The 12,601-nt window shown below is 44.3% G+C and overlaps 1 protein-coding gene across 14 annotated transcripts in view; it reads right to left on the minus strand.

Moving 5' to 3' along the window:
- Positions 1 to 943: 943 nt before the first annotated feature.
- The window catches only part of CCDC160 (coiled-coil domain containing 160), a 175,759-nt gene continuing 164,101 nt past the window's right edge, over positions 944 to 12,601 (minus strand). For 13 of the 14 annotated variants that reach the window (XM_069212510.1, XM_069212499.1, XM_069212506.1 and 10 more), the window contains one exon: positions 944 to 5,891. In XM_069212510.1, coding sequence (XP_069068611.1) covers positions 4,900 to 5,868 — 969 coding nt within the window. In that variant the 5' untranslated portion in view covers positions 5,869 to 5,891 and the 3' untranslated portion in view covers positions 944 to 4,899. Of the gene's footprint in view, positions 5,892 to 11,154; positions 11,323 to 12,601 lie in introns of those variants that run through there. The other variant, XM_069212512.1, reaches the window with a different exon arrangement.

A 12,601-nucleotide genomic window follows, 5' to 3' on the forward strand; every position in this document is an offset into this window, starting at 1 on the left:
ATAATGTTAAAATACATTAATGACAAGCAGGGCGCATGAGAGGGGCTTAAGATGCAGTGGAAAGGGAAAGGTATGCAAATTCGTAGAAGTACTAAGTGACACAACCACATTGTTTTGTAAAATAGTGAACATTTGTAGGGCTTCCTAAACAGAGATGAGAGGCTCTATGTGTTTTTGTCAGTGTGTGTGTATTAATGCCAGGTGAAATCTGACACCTCACCATACCCTACTGAAAGCAACTGTACCCAACTATTGTTCAGAAAATACATTTATTAGGTGGTGTAACACCCCAAACACTTCCTCTGAAGCTACTCCCGTGTCTACACTACCTAAATAACCCATTTTGGGCATTATCTAAAATCTAAAAATCTAAAAATCTGCATATGTCATCATATCAATACCCTATAGATTTTAACTTTGAAAGCCACTTTGTCAAAGCGCGAATGCGACTGTTACTGCAAGTGCCCAGTACTTGTGGATCTTAAATTAGGTGAAGGATTACGGGCTACCCTGGTGGGGTCACTGGTTGGCAGGAGACCAATGTATACGTGCAAAGTCTGCATTTCCAGCTCACAGGTATACACACTGCCAGGTGTAGTGGCATCCTGGTGTTCAAACAGGTTTTCAACCAAAAGATATTATATACTGCTCCAAAACAGCGATTTTCTGGCAACAAAAATGCAGATATAAACGACTAAGCAAAGCTGTACCTCTCTCGCTACACACATGCACAAAATATGATGAATTATTGGAAATACAGCTGTAGCAAGGTGTGTTGTAGCCCCTTCACTCTAAAAATTCACACAACTGGATATACAGTCTCATCCAAATGGTAATCTGGAGATCGTACCAGTAATACTGTGTCGGTTTTGCAATGTACACCATTCTTCATCCAAAGAGTTTTACATTTGCTTTCAACTGCTGGACAAGGACATAGTCAAACTTCTACACATGAACATGTGCTTTATTACAACACGTTTCTTCCAAATAATAACACACATTTTTCATGGCGACTAATTCAAAGAGTAAGTAATAGGAGTAGATAAAAAGCTACCAACTAGTCAGAATCTATTCATTAATGGGTGGAAAAAAGGAGTAAGCAGAAACCTTCAGGATTGTGCTCACTATTCAAAAGCAAGCAATCCATTGTGGGATATTCAGTATGACTAGAACCAATCCTACTCATCCAGCTGTGGAATACATTTTTAAAAAGTACAAAAGGTGCTTGGATACAGCTAATCGGGTACAAATTAGGTATGCTCAAAATCAAGTAACCTAAAGGGGGTACTCATTAGAATCCGAAGCAGTCATGTCCACAATTCATGAAAAAGATAAATAGGTGCTTATATGTGCAGATATGTAAAGTAACTGTTCACAAATGGGGAACTCTACATGCCACAAATGGTACTGGCAATCCTCAAAGAGGCTAATTATCAAATCACTTTTAGTTTAATTTAAGGTTTACCAACATTAGTATTGTTGTGACAAAAAAAGTCCTCTTTACGGTAATGGACATGTACCCTTCTCCTGAGTGTCCAACTGTACTGTTGTCTGGATCCTGATGCTGATTTTTATTGTCACTGACAAACATGGATCATGAGTGTGCACCATGACATAGGCCTGTCTCACGGACTGCTGTCTTGTTAGACCGGGAGGGGAACCCAAAGCTCTACCCTCATATGTGGTAGAAGGCTACTGCCTTCACCAGGAGTTAAGCAGCACAAGCGCGGGGGTGATGGCATGCTGTGTAGCGATCCGTAGGAGTGAACAGGTCCTTTTTAACCTGTGTTACATGAGTGGGGCCTACAGGCTCACTCACTTTTTACATTTCTCGTGCTGTGTGCTTAACTCGGCCATTGCCCTACACTGGTTGGATGTGAAGTGCTGTGCAGTGCAGGAGTGGCGACTGGACTGGATGTATTTGTGCCTGGGAAGCTTACAATACAGGAATCGGGCAGTGCTGTCCATGTACTGGGTATACATGAGGAGTCTCTGAAGGATGTAGGGTTGTGCAGCATGCACATGGTGAATGGATTTACTGGGTGTATGTGTGCCTGTAGGTGGCACCATACAGAAAGGCTACAGTGCTGTGCAGCGCACACAAAGGTAATGTGTGCACTGAGTGTATGTGTGCCAGTGGTGGCACAATACGTGAAGGTAACGATGCTGGACAGTGTGTGTGCTGTGTACATGCACTGACTGCAATTGTGCCTTTAATGGTACACTGCATGGGAGACCCAGGCCTGCATGATCAAGACGTGAGAGGGAGAGGAACACCCATGGTCAGATCTGTGTATTGTTGCATTCCTGTGAGCTAGGTGGGGCACACACCAGGGAGGGGAGGAGTGTAAGGATCCACTGCACACTTCAAAGGGTGCTCTTTGATTCAGTGAGCGATCGCAAGGAAGGAGCCTGGACACATCTCAGGAAAGAGGTGGGGTTGATAAGGGAATAGTAAAGAAAAGGGCTGGGAGCTAGAGATTAACCTTTTGATGCATATGACACTGTGGCTGACATTCAGATGTGAACTCTAGTCACACCTATTGGCTGTGTTGTGGGAGTGTCAGCTTCAGAGTCCATCTTGCTGTGACAGACGTCTTTCCAAGAGGAAAAAGGAGTGGAGATGTATATACCTAAAAAGAAGCAAATCTCAACATAACACTTCAAAGAACCAGGGACTAAATCACATTTGGTGCCTAGAAATGAAACTTAAGAAGTGGAGCTTCAGACCCCAAAAACTGTCTTCTGCAGTGCAGCTAAATGGGCTCTGTGAGGAGGGGAAGCTCTGCAAGACTTCTGCCTGTGACCAGGGCTGGGGCCTATTAGTCTCCCTGCTGGTTGAGGGGACATCACCTAGGGAATCCAAGACCACCTGCAAGGTAGGCTGGATCACCAGAACCGGCCTGCTTGCCAAGACCCGTCTGCCCCGTGAGGAACAGGAGAGCCGTTGAAGGGAGCAAGTTCCAGTGGGAAGCCTTCTCAAGAGGACTCCTGGTGTTAGGAAATGGCTGCTGCACCGATCTGATCACTGCCCATATGCAAAACTGAGTTGGCGACCCACGTATGCCAAGGGAGGGCCACAGTGAAGATAGCCGTGGAAAGACTGCTGTGCGGCAAGGGTCAAAGCGTGGCAGCTGTGCATTAACCTTGTATGACTTGAGGCGGTGCTGGGAGTACTTGTGCCATGCCAATGGGGCAGCAGCCTGTAAACTATGAGCAGTGTGACCTGTAGGTCACCTGGAGCAATGAGGACTGTCTTCGAACCACACTTGGAACCAGGGAGGACACCATGGGAGCTTTGCCAACCCAGCTAGGTTATTATGGTCCTATGACGCTTAACTAATATGACATACTAGATAAAATGTGCCAGTGATGGAATAATGCATGAAGGTAACTATGCTGGACAGTGTATATGACAGGTGGTTATTATGGTCCTATGACATGTTAGTTAAGGGTCATAGGACCTTAATAACCTAGAGTAACCCCATGTGTTATTTGTTTTGAACCATGCCTACTGTCACTCATAATAAAGGGATACCTTTGTGAACAGTAAGGTATTTTTATCTTTAGACCCTCGGTAGGATCTCTGGAAGAGCTCCTGCAAGTCGGTAGAGCCCACTCTGGCTTTAAGACCCTGGTGTGGACCCAATGATGAAGCATACCACTACTAGAGTGGGTGAGGGTCACTAAAGAATAAAATTTATCTTTTCTGGACAGGGACGACTGCAGACGAGTCTGTGATACCATTGATATCATTGTTGTTTAATGGGCTTAGGGATACTCTATTGTGATAGTGAGTTGAAAAAGGCAGTGTGTATCCCATATTTACACTTGTGGGAGGGGGGTTCTTCTTCTCCCCCTTCCACTCCCCCACAAAATAACAAAAATCTTCCATACCCTCTGGAGTGATGGGTCCCATCCCATTAGACCACTGTGTTACTCCTGTGGTGAGTGAGCATCAGAATCATCCCCATCCCCTCCTTTCAGAGCTTGGAAACTTACCCACTTACCCCTCAGGAAGAATGCAGATAAGCCTCAGATTGCTGCCAGAAAGCAACTGTGGGGGGGAGAGGGGGAGAGACTTGATCTCGCGAGTGCAGCCTCTGAATTTGCGTGCAGCTGGCTCACCTGATTAGCACCAGAGCTGCTGTGAGTGCCTGCGGATGCAGTGCACTTAAAGACTCTGCACACTTCACTCCTGCCAGATTGGGTAAAACTTGATTCAGGCCTTCAGGTCCCAGGGGGGTTCGCTGCTGAAAGTGCTGTGGTGCTAAGACAGTTTTGACTTAACTTTAGGAGTCAGGCTAGGCTCTTAAGAAACTGACCGCTAGTTGAGCATTCCCTGGGTGTAGCCAATGATGAATAGAGGAATAACCCCTATTGTAATGCGAGAAAAATGTGGGAAAGGGAATTACCATTGAAACACTAGAGCTCCAACTTCAAGGGGAAATATATGTTTGTTTGTGAATGTCGTATTCTTCATTTGAATGAGTAGAGTTAGAAATAAAATACTTGTCTTTTAAAAAAATAAAAAAACACTATTTGGTTGGACATTGACTTATTACTGCTGCTCCACATTCTTTCAATTGTGAGCCAATGTTCACTAATTTGTATCCACATCTCCCCCAGGAGGGGAACCTTGGACTGCTTGTTCACATCGAACACAGAGTCAAGTGCAAGGGGTACTTGGCCCAGTTGCTCAGGATATATGGTTGGATGGTCTAGGGACATCAAAAGTAAAAGGCCTCAACCCCCATGGTTAGGCCCAGGGGCCCCTGCGTGCCTTGTGGCCCTCTGAAAGGGGGTTTAACAAGTATGTTTGCAATATTTTTTCAAGCACTTTGTTTATTGCATAGGCATTGTTAACGATAGACAGAAAAATAGGTATTTTGCTTTATTTCACTTTTGTATAAAATTTACTTTAAAATTATCAGGTATTTTAGAAGTGGGAAGTGATGAAAAATGTTTCCTCAGTAGATCTAATGCGCTAAGATTTCGAGCATGCAGGAGCTTCTCTCTATTCATTTCCTCCCTGATTGTTTCCATTTCCTGATGCAGTTTTTTTAAATGTAAACTGTACTGCAGTTTCTCTTTTTCTATCAATGCCACATTTCGAATCTCCTGTTGCTGTTTTGACTGAATACCTTGTTTTTGGAGATCTTTGTTTTGTAGAACCAAACTCTGAATCTCCATCTTTGCCTTATGAAGGTCCCTACTTAAATTACTGACGGTTTTAGATTTTTCTTTCAGTTCTTCCTTTGCCGCTTGAAGTTCAAGATCTTTTTTTAAATTATCCTTCTCCAATTGCTGCACATGGAGTGCATAGCACTGCGATTTCCGTTTAGACAGAGAAAGCGCCTGCTGCACATTTTCATAGGCTTCCTCTGTCTTTTTATATTTCGTTTTCAGTTCTGCGATTTCTGCATTCAGGTTAAGGAGTTGAATTTTCTGAGCTTTTAATTCCAAATGCTTCTCTCTCATTTCTTGTCGAATAATTGCCAAATCTTTTGATTTCCAGATACATATATCTTCATAATCCTCTATGTCGCTCCCAAAATTAGAATCCCCTGAATAGAGGGTGGTGTTTTTACATGCTGTAGTTGTATTTTTGCTGTCTGAGTCTTTTTCAGGTAATTTTGGTTCACACTCGTGAACAATCATTTTTGAAATATAGTCCTTTCTTTTTCGCTTTTCTTCTTCTTGGATCTTTTTTGTTGCTAAATTGTAAATTTTCTCAACTTTCTTTGCTCTTTCTTTTGATCTTTTCTCAAAGGTTAGGGAATCTTCACCACCAGGTGGCTCAAACAAATCCTGCACAGTAAATTGCGGAGAAAATAGTCTCTGTACCCAATGTTCTTCTTTGGCCATCTTTCATGTGTTGTCCTGGTGACCTGTGGATGAAAAAAAAGTTTTAGTTACAGAGCAGACTGTCCCGGTTGACTACAGTTATATTATGAAATTTCTAAACACTGAACAGCCTGCATAAGGAACCTTCAAATGAACAAAAAGGAATGGCATTCCTGAGTTCTATTATACCCTCAAGTCAATACACATTTCTTGCCATCATCAACAATTAGATACTGTGCTACTCCAGACAAAACAAACCGCTAGTAACATGGTTGTGCAAACTTTGCCTTCCTTGCCCTCTTTGGGAAAGCATTTCAGCATTTATGAAGCAGTTGAAACTTTGTGATTTTTACTAGTACATATTGACTATATAACGAGAACCCCCCCAGATGAGAAGAAGTCAGGCATTTTGCTTCTTATTTCTCATACATGGTAAGTGATCACATGAAAATGTAGTTTATTTGACAGGAAAGTCTCTGATATAAACCAAAGAGAAAAGCGCTATGTAAAATTAGGTAGATGAATCGTGTAGACCAACTGGTAACGTAGCTCTTCAGCATCTTGCAAACACAGCAGCAAGTGTATTTATTCACTGCTTAGAAAATAGCAAAAAAAAAAAAAATTAAAACATGAATCCCACTCCGTGTCCCATCACATTCTTTGCTGGTCATAAGAGTTGGAGGACCTTTCTGGTTATCTTTAGTGTTTACGAACTACATAATAACGCTCGCTATTCAGTATGGTTTGCAGTTTTAAATATTTGTTTGTGGCGTTATATGGGTAATGTAGTTCAACATGTAGTGTGAAGTTGGAATGTAAGTGGGACACTGTTAGACTGTCAAGTTAAAGAATGTGTGTGGATGAAGCTCAATTGATGCTCCAATGTACTGGAGTGAGGTCGAAGAAATCCTGGCGACTGACTGTCATTCATCCCTTACAACGTTAATTTGGCGACAAGGGACAATCTACCAGGGACCCACTGACTTTACTGGTATTGTTTAATCTAATTTTTCTTTAAGCGCTACGTTTTCTGCCTTCCTGCCTGTTAGGTGACAGCCTGCATTCGGCTCCAGCATGAACTGATGGTTACTCCTGCTTTTCATAGCTACTGTGGGTGCTTGCTTCGCTGACTCCAGTATACCCATTGTATACCGTTATCTTTCTGCATCATTTGACTGTTACGCTTACCGGTATTGTTTGGAGTCCCCGCGCGAGCCTTCAACTTCATACTGACGCTCTGCTCCTCCGACTGCTGACACACTCTTAATTTGGCATTGTCAATGCACTGAACTGCAGATGTGCACGAACCTATTAACTCTGGCTTACTTGCTGGTGAAATGTCAGACCAAGATAAAATGTGTTGTGAAGCGGATACATATATGCTGCTGGCCTGGGTATGTCATGCAACAAAAGGCGTTAAAGATTTTGCTAAGCAATCTGCTTTTCCAAGAGTCTACACATGTGGGGCTTTCCCTTACCTGTCAAAAGACAGACTTGTAAGTAGGCATGCGTGCTTGAGCGAAGGAAAATTGGTGTGTATCCGCAAAAGGAAATGCGGGCCCTCTCTGCACTTTATCGTCACAGTTTCTCAGCAGAAGAGGGAAGGAACTTATTATGCAACTGCAAGGAGGCACAAGGTCTTCCTTTATTCGGCAGGTCTTGTGTAGCCAATTTTATTGGGCCAAAGGGGTTCTAACGAGAGACCAGTGGACCCAGAGAGACTAAAGTGTATGTATGTATACTTAGAAGCTACTGACTTCTATTTCCTTTAACAACTTTCACATCTTTGAGACCAGAATAATAAATCAACAGTCACTCACACTCTTCTTAAATGCATAGCCTAACTTTATTCATATTTTATTTAACCAATAAAATGTCCCCATTGTAGTGCAGCACTCAACTACCTAGTAGAACAGTTTGAGCCATAAAGGAAAGCTACGAGTTAGACAATGTCTGACTAGACCTCCTCCAGCAGTTAAGATTCTCCGATTCAGATTTTAAAAAAACGAAAATTGATAATCAGTAGATGTCTATGGCTACCAGTGGTGGTTGGTGAGGTTTGAGAGTGGTGAGGCTGGACTTGGTCCCGCTGGGGAGCAGTATAAGGGTATTAGGGTGGATTTCTGTTTTTTTTACTGCCTAGCCACTGGGATAGGGGGCATTTCTTTGCATTGGGGTCCATGCCAGCCTAGCTGCCACACCGACTACTGTGGAGGATCAACATAACTATGCTGCTGCACCAGTCATGTCTGAGACCGCCTCCTCCCATGTACTAGCACCCCTTGTGCACTTTCTTGTGAAGCACGAAGCTGCTGCAAACTATGCCTACAACACTTGTAGCCCAGCAGTGTGCTCTTGCAGTTATGAATGTAGCAGCGACTAATACATTCCATTGAAAAATGCACAGTGGCTCCTCTTTCGTTGTGATTCGCATCAGCTTCTGTCACAATTTCCACAAATTGCAATATAACTACTATTAAAATAATGTCAATGTCACATTTAAATGGCATCGCCAAATATCCAGTGTGTAAGGAAAACACCGCGAAATAGAGTATAAAGGTGAAAGGCAGAGGGGACAAAGAGCAATAGAGAACAAATAGCACCGCACAGGAGCGGCCAGAGGGCCACAGGCAAGACACCAAAGGAACTACAGCGGGCAGAGAAAATACTGGCTTAGCAGAGAACAGCAGGAAACTCAAAGATGATGCGTGAAGCAATCAACCAATCCTCCACCCCCCCCCCACTTGGTTCCCCCAACTCTGTCAGCAGGTTTACAGCTTTACTAGCGGTAGCTTCTGTCTCCCTCTTGTATGCTCTATTAATTGCTCCAAGTCCACCCCTACGTCATCCACCCCTGGGTGCAACAGGACAGGGACATGATGTGGTCAGCACCATCACACAGATTACCTCCATGTAGGTCCACCGGGAGTGGAATGAAGGGGTGGACTTGGGGCAAAGAGAGTGACGGGTTTAAAGATGGTGTGAATTCTGCACCTACGCTCTAAACCCCTGACCTCTGAGGAGGGGAGCTCCGCAGCATAACCCACAAGCAGGGTATGTGATTTCAGTACTCTCCTTCTTCCTGCTCCCTGCTTTCTGTCCCAAAACTGCCCTGATGGGGTCACTGCCTCCAGGGTGCTTCCCCTCTGAGTGCCCCACAGACTCCCTGTGCACATGACGTATGTGAGAGATAAAGGAGAGAGGGATGTGAGCGGAAGAGGCCTGGCAGGGGAGGAGGAGTGACAGGATATAGGACAGGAATTAGGAAGTGACACAGGAGAGTGAGATACAGGGAACAACCTGGTGAGGGACATATGAGCGAGAAGTGTGTTCGTTCATTAGGTACTGGGAGTGAGTTAAGGGACATGGGAAAGGACAGAAAAGACAGGAGATAGAAAGAAACTTCATGGAAAATGAATGAGACGTGAAAGGGGAGAGAGGCAGCAAGAGAAATGGAGAGAGGCAAACCATGGGAAATGCGAGGAGCAAACAAGTGGAAAAGAAAGTACTAGAAAGAGACACATGGGGTCCAGCAAAAAAAAAAAAAAAGTCCCTCTAGTGAAGTGGAATGGGAAGGGTCCTTGCCATCCCTTTCAAGTTCTTTAAATTAGTTTAATCCAAGCTAATATCTTTTTACTGCCAGTTTAAGATCACACCTATTTCATGGCAGGCACAGAGTTGGTTCAAACAAATCATTATGCCACATTAAACCTTTGGAATAAACCTCAGACCATCATTCCAGCCATGTTATCGGAGGATTGAATGTGATAAAAGTATCTTATAAATTGCCAGAGATGCCAGTGCAGGGATCTCACGCTCATCCAGGCTGCGCATTCAATCCTAGCTATTGTTTTGTTTGCATTCCGGTACTTGTAGGTTTTTGTTTTTCATATTAAACACAGATTTGCGGTTTGAAATAATTAATGTATAAAGCGCTGGAAATCATTTATCAGTTCTGGTGACATGTTAATGTTTGCACAGATGTGTGTGCTTGTATGAGTGGATGTGCGTGTGCTTAAGCAGCATGAAACAGTTTTGTACAGTCAGTAGTGTAGCCACAGTGATGGTGGAGAGGCTAGCTGAGCAGTGCCAAGTGTGGCACCCATAGCTTTTGTAATTTGCATACATTCTGCTAAAGGGAACCATTCTATGCTGCGTGTAACATCCCCTGGAGCCACTCTTTCCATCTCCACATGGGGTTCTCAGCACTGCCCCAGTGCAATCTCACAGTGTCCGAGCTGAGTTCTTTATCATCACCAGAGCTCCTTGTGACAGAGGGCCTGTTCTGTCTCTGGCACTGCCAACAGGTCCCCTTCGCGGACTTCGCTGGAACCAACCCCAGATGGGCATCTCTCTTCACACTCTGGGCAGCTGGGCCAAGATGAGGCACACATCCTTTTCCCTCCTGTGTCTGCAAATCAGCATTTAACCAGAGCAGGACGTCCTGTCTGTTAGCCTTGCTAGTCTGGGCACATCTCCCTGCCCCCTGCAGTCACAGACAGGGCTGTATTACACCACCACTGCCACCAGTGCAGCTGCTCTGCCTCTTGGGTGGCTCCTCCATGCCCGTAAGTTTAAAAAACATTATTTATATACCTGAGAACTAAGATGGATGTCAGGACGTTTTTGAAATACGCCTGAGAGCCCAAATTTGTGCCTCGTATGAAGGAAGCAGGAAACATTCATTAGGGTTGTCTCTGCGCAGCGCTTTCACTCAGCTGCTCTATCCCAGCAGCAGAACCAGACCCCGAAACTGCCCCAATTACAACAAACAAAATGGGCCTGGGCCAATCAGGTGTCACTTTTTTTTTTTTTAACCTTACTCTGCCACAGTTCCCGGTCTGTCGATTCCTTCACAGACACGACACACAACTTCGGAGTCGAAGTAGAGTCACCACACAAACTTGCAGTGCTATATACAAGGACACTGCCGACTCTGCAGACTGCGGTAAATATCCAGCCATGTGTCTGAACACTCAGCCACACACCGGAGCTAAAAGGCATCCAGCTCCAAATCATGTGCGCAAAGCAGTGTTTCTCACTTTCTGCATGGGGTGTTACATATTGTGCTATGCCACAGCTGTAAAGATGCAATTCAGCATGAAATCATACTGCCTCAATTTCTCAAGTAATGTCAGGAAAATGGTGCCTCTTTCTGATGTGTCTCAGCGATTAACAACATTTAATTTAATACATTTCCAAAGTGGGTCTGTTTTATAAGTGTTTGCATTTTGATGAATTCTCCATTGATCAGACTACATGATTACAAGCACTGACAACCAAGAAGTCACTTTTTTTTTTTTTTACCTTACTCTGCCGCAGTTCCCAGTCTGTCGATTCCTTCACGACACACAATGTTGATGAGTCGATGTAGAGTCCCCACACAAACTTGCAGTGCTACATACAAGGACACTGCCGACTCTGCAGACTGCAGTAAATATCCAGCCATGTGTCTGAACACTCAGCCACACACCGGAGCTAAAAGGCATCCAGCTCCAAATCATGTGCGCGAAGCAGTGTTTCTCGCTCACACAACAAGTTGACTCGACTCTGCGCAGACTAGATTTTTTGCCTTCCAGCCTGCTGCCAGTCTACCACACCCATTTCCATCTCGTCACAGGGTGTGGGTACCACCCCACCATGTGACAATTTGGGAAAGGGTTGGGTGACAATGCTTTTCAGTCCCTGATTGACGTGGAGGCTTAGAGCTACAGGGCTTGCATATGAAACACCTGTGGCTAACTTAATCTCCACGTCATCAGAGGGTGGAGGCTGGGCTTTGATGCTCAGTCTTTGCCGAGCTGATGACCTCACAGGCCTCAGTGCTGTGAGACTGTCAGCCCAGCAAATACTTAGACTTTTGTCCCACCCAGGTTGAGAAATGCTGTGAAAGAGCGCGAGTCACATATCCACACTACTATGATCGATGATCACAGCAGTAACACAGTGAGTGGGACAGGCAGTGCCCCAAAGCAATTCACAAGCGTATATTAAACAGATTTTGCATTGCTATGTTTGCCACGTTTTTACTGTAAATGTAAGAAGGGCAGAGCCCCGACACTCTTATACAGAAACCGCCACTGATGGCTACCCAAAGTTGCTCGTTTGTTCAAGCTTAAGAGGGCCTTTAAGAAGAAAAACACAACCCAGCTTTCAATAGAATAAGAGATAATACTCCAAAAGAGGAGGAATATGGCTAAGAGGCAACAATGATGTTGAACATGCATACTGTAGTATCACTGCTGGAGCAGGGGATGGTGTGTCAAAACTATACTACTCAGAATGGAAATAACGTCAACGGGTGAAAAGAGAAAAGACCAGCAGTGGAAGCATGACTTCCTTCACTGAAGAAACCAGTATGAGGCCAAGGCATTAAAGGTTAGAATTGGCTAGGGATTACAATGAAAATCAGTTAAAGTTATATTTGACAGGGAAACTGAATGTTCTAGTTTGGGAGTTCTAGGACCCTTTCCCGGAATACACAATTTTATTCATATGTTCTACTTTTCCAGTATTTTCCCAGGCTTGGACAAATCAGATGTGACACTCTTGTGAGTGACAAATGACAGGAGGGAGCTTTGATGCGAAAGGCACACTACTTCGGTCATTTACTCTCAAAACTGGTTCCTCTACTTTGTCCCCAGTGCCAAATAATGGTAGGTACACACGGGTGCTGGCCTCTAGGGGTGAGTTCGGGGAGGGCACAATGAATGCTCCAGTCTGAGCAGGATTGAGGGAAAGCAGGAGAGACCTG

The sequence above is a fragment of the Pleurodeles waltl genome, chromosome 2_1, assembly GCF_031143425.1.
Source record: "Pleurodeles waltl isolate 20211129_DDA chromosome 2_1, aPleWal1.hap1.20221129, whole genome shotgun sequence".
NCBI classification, from domain to species: Eukaryota; Metazoa; Chordata; class Amphibia; order Caudata; family Salamandridae; genus Pleurodeles; species Pleurodeles waltl.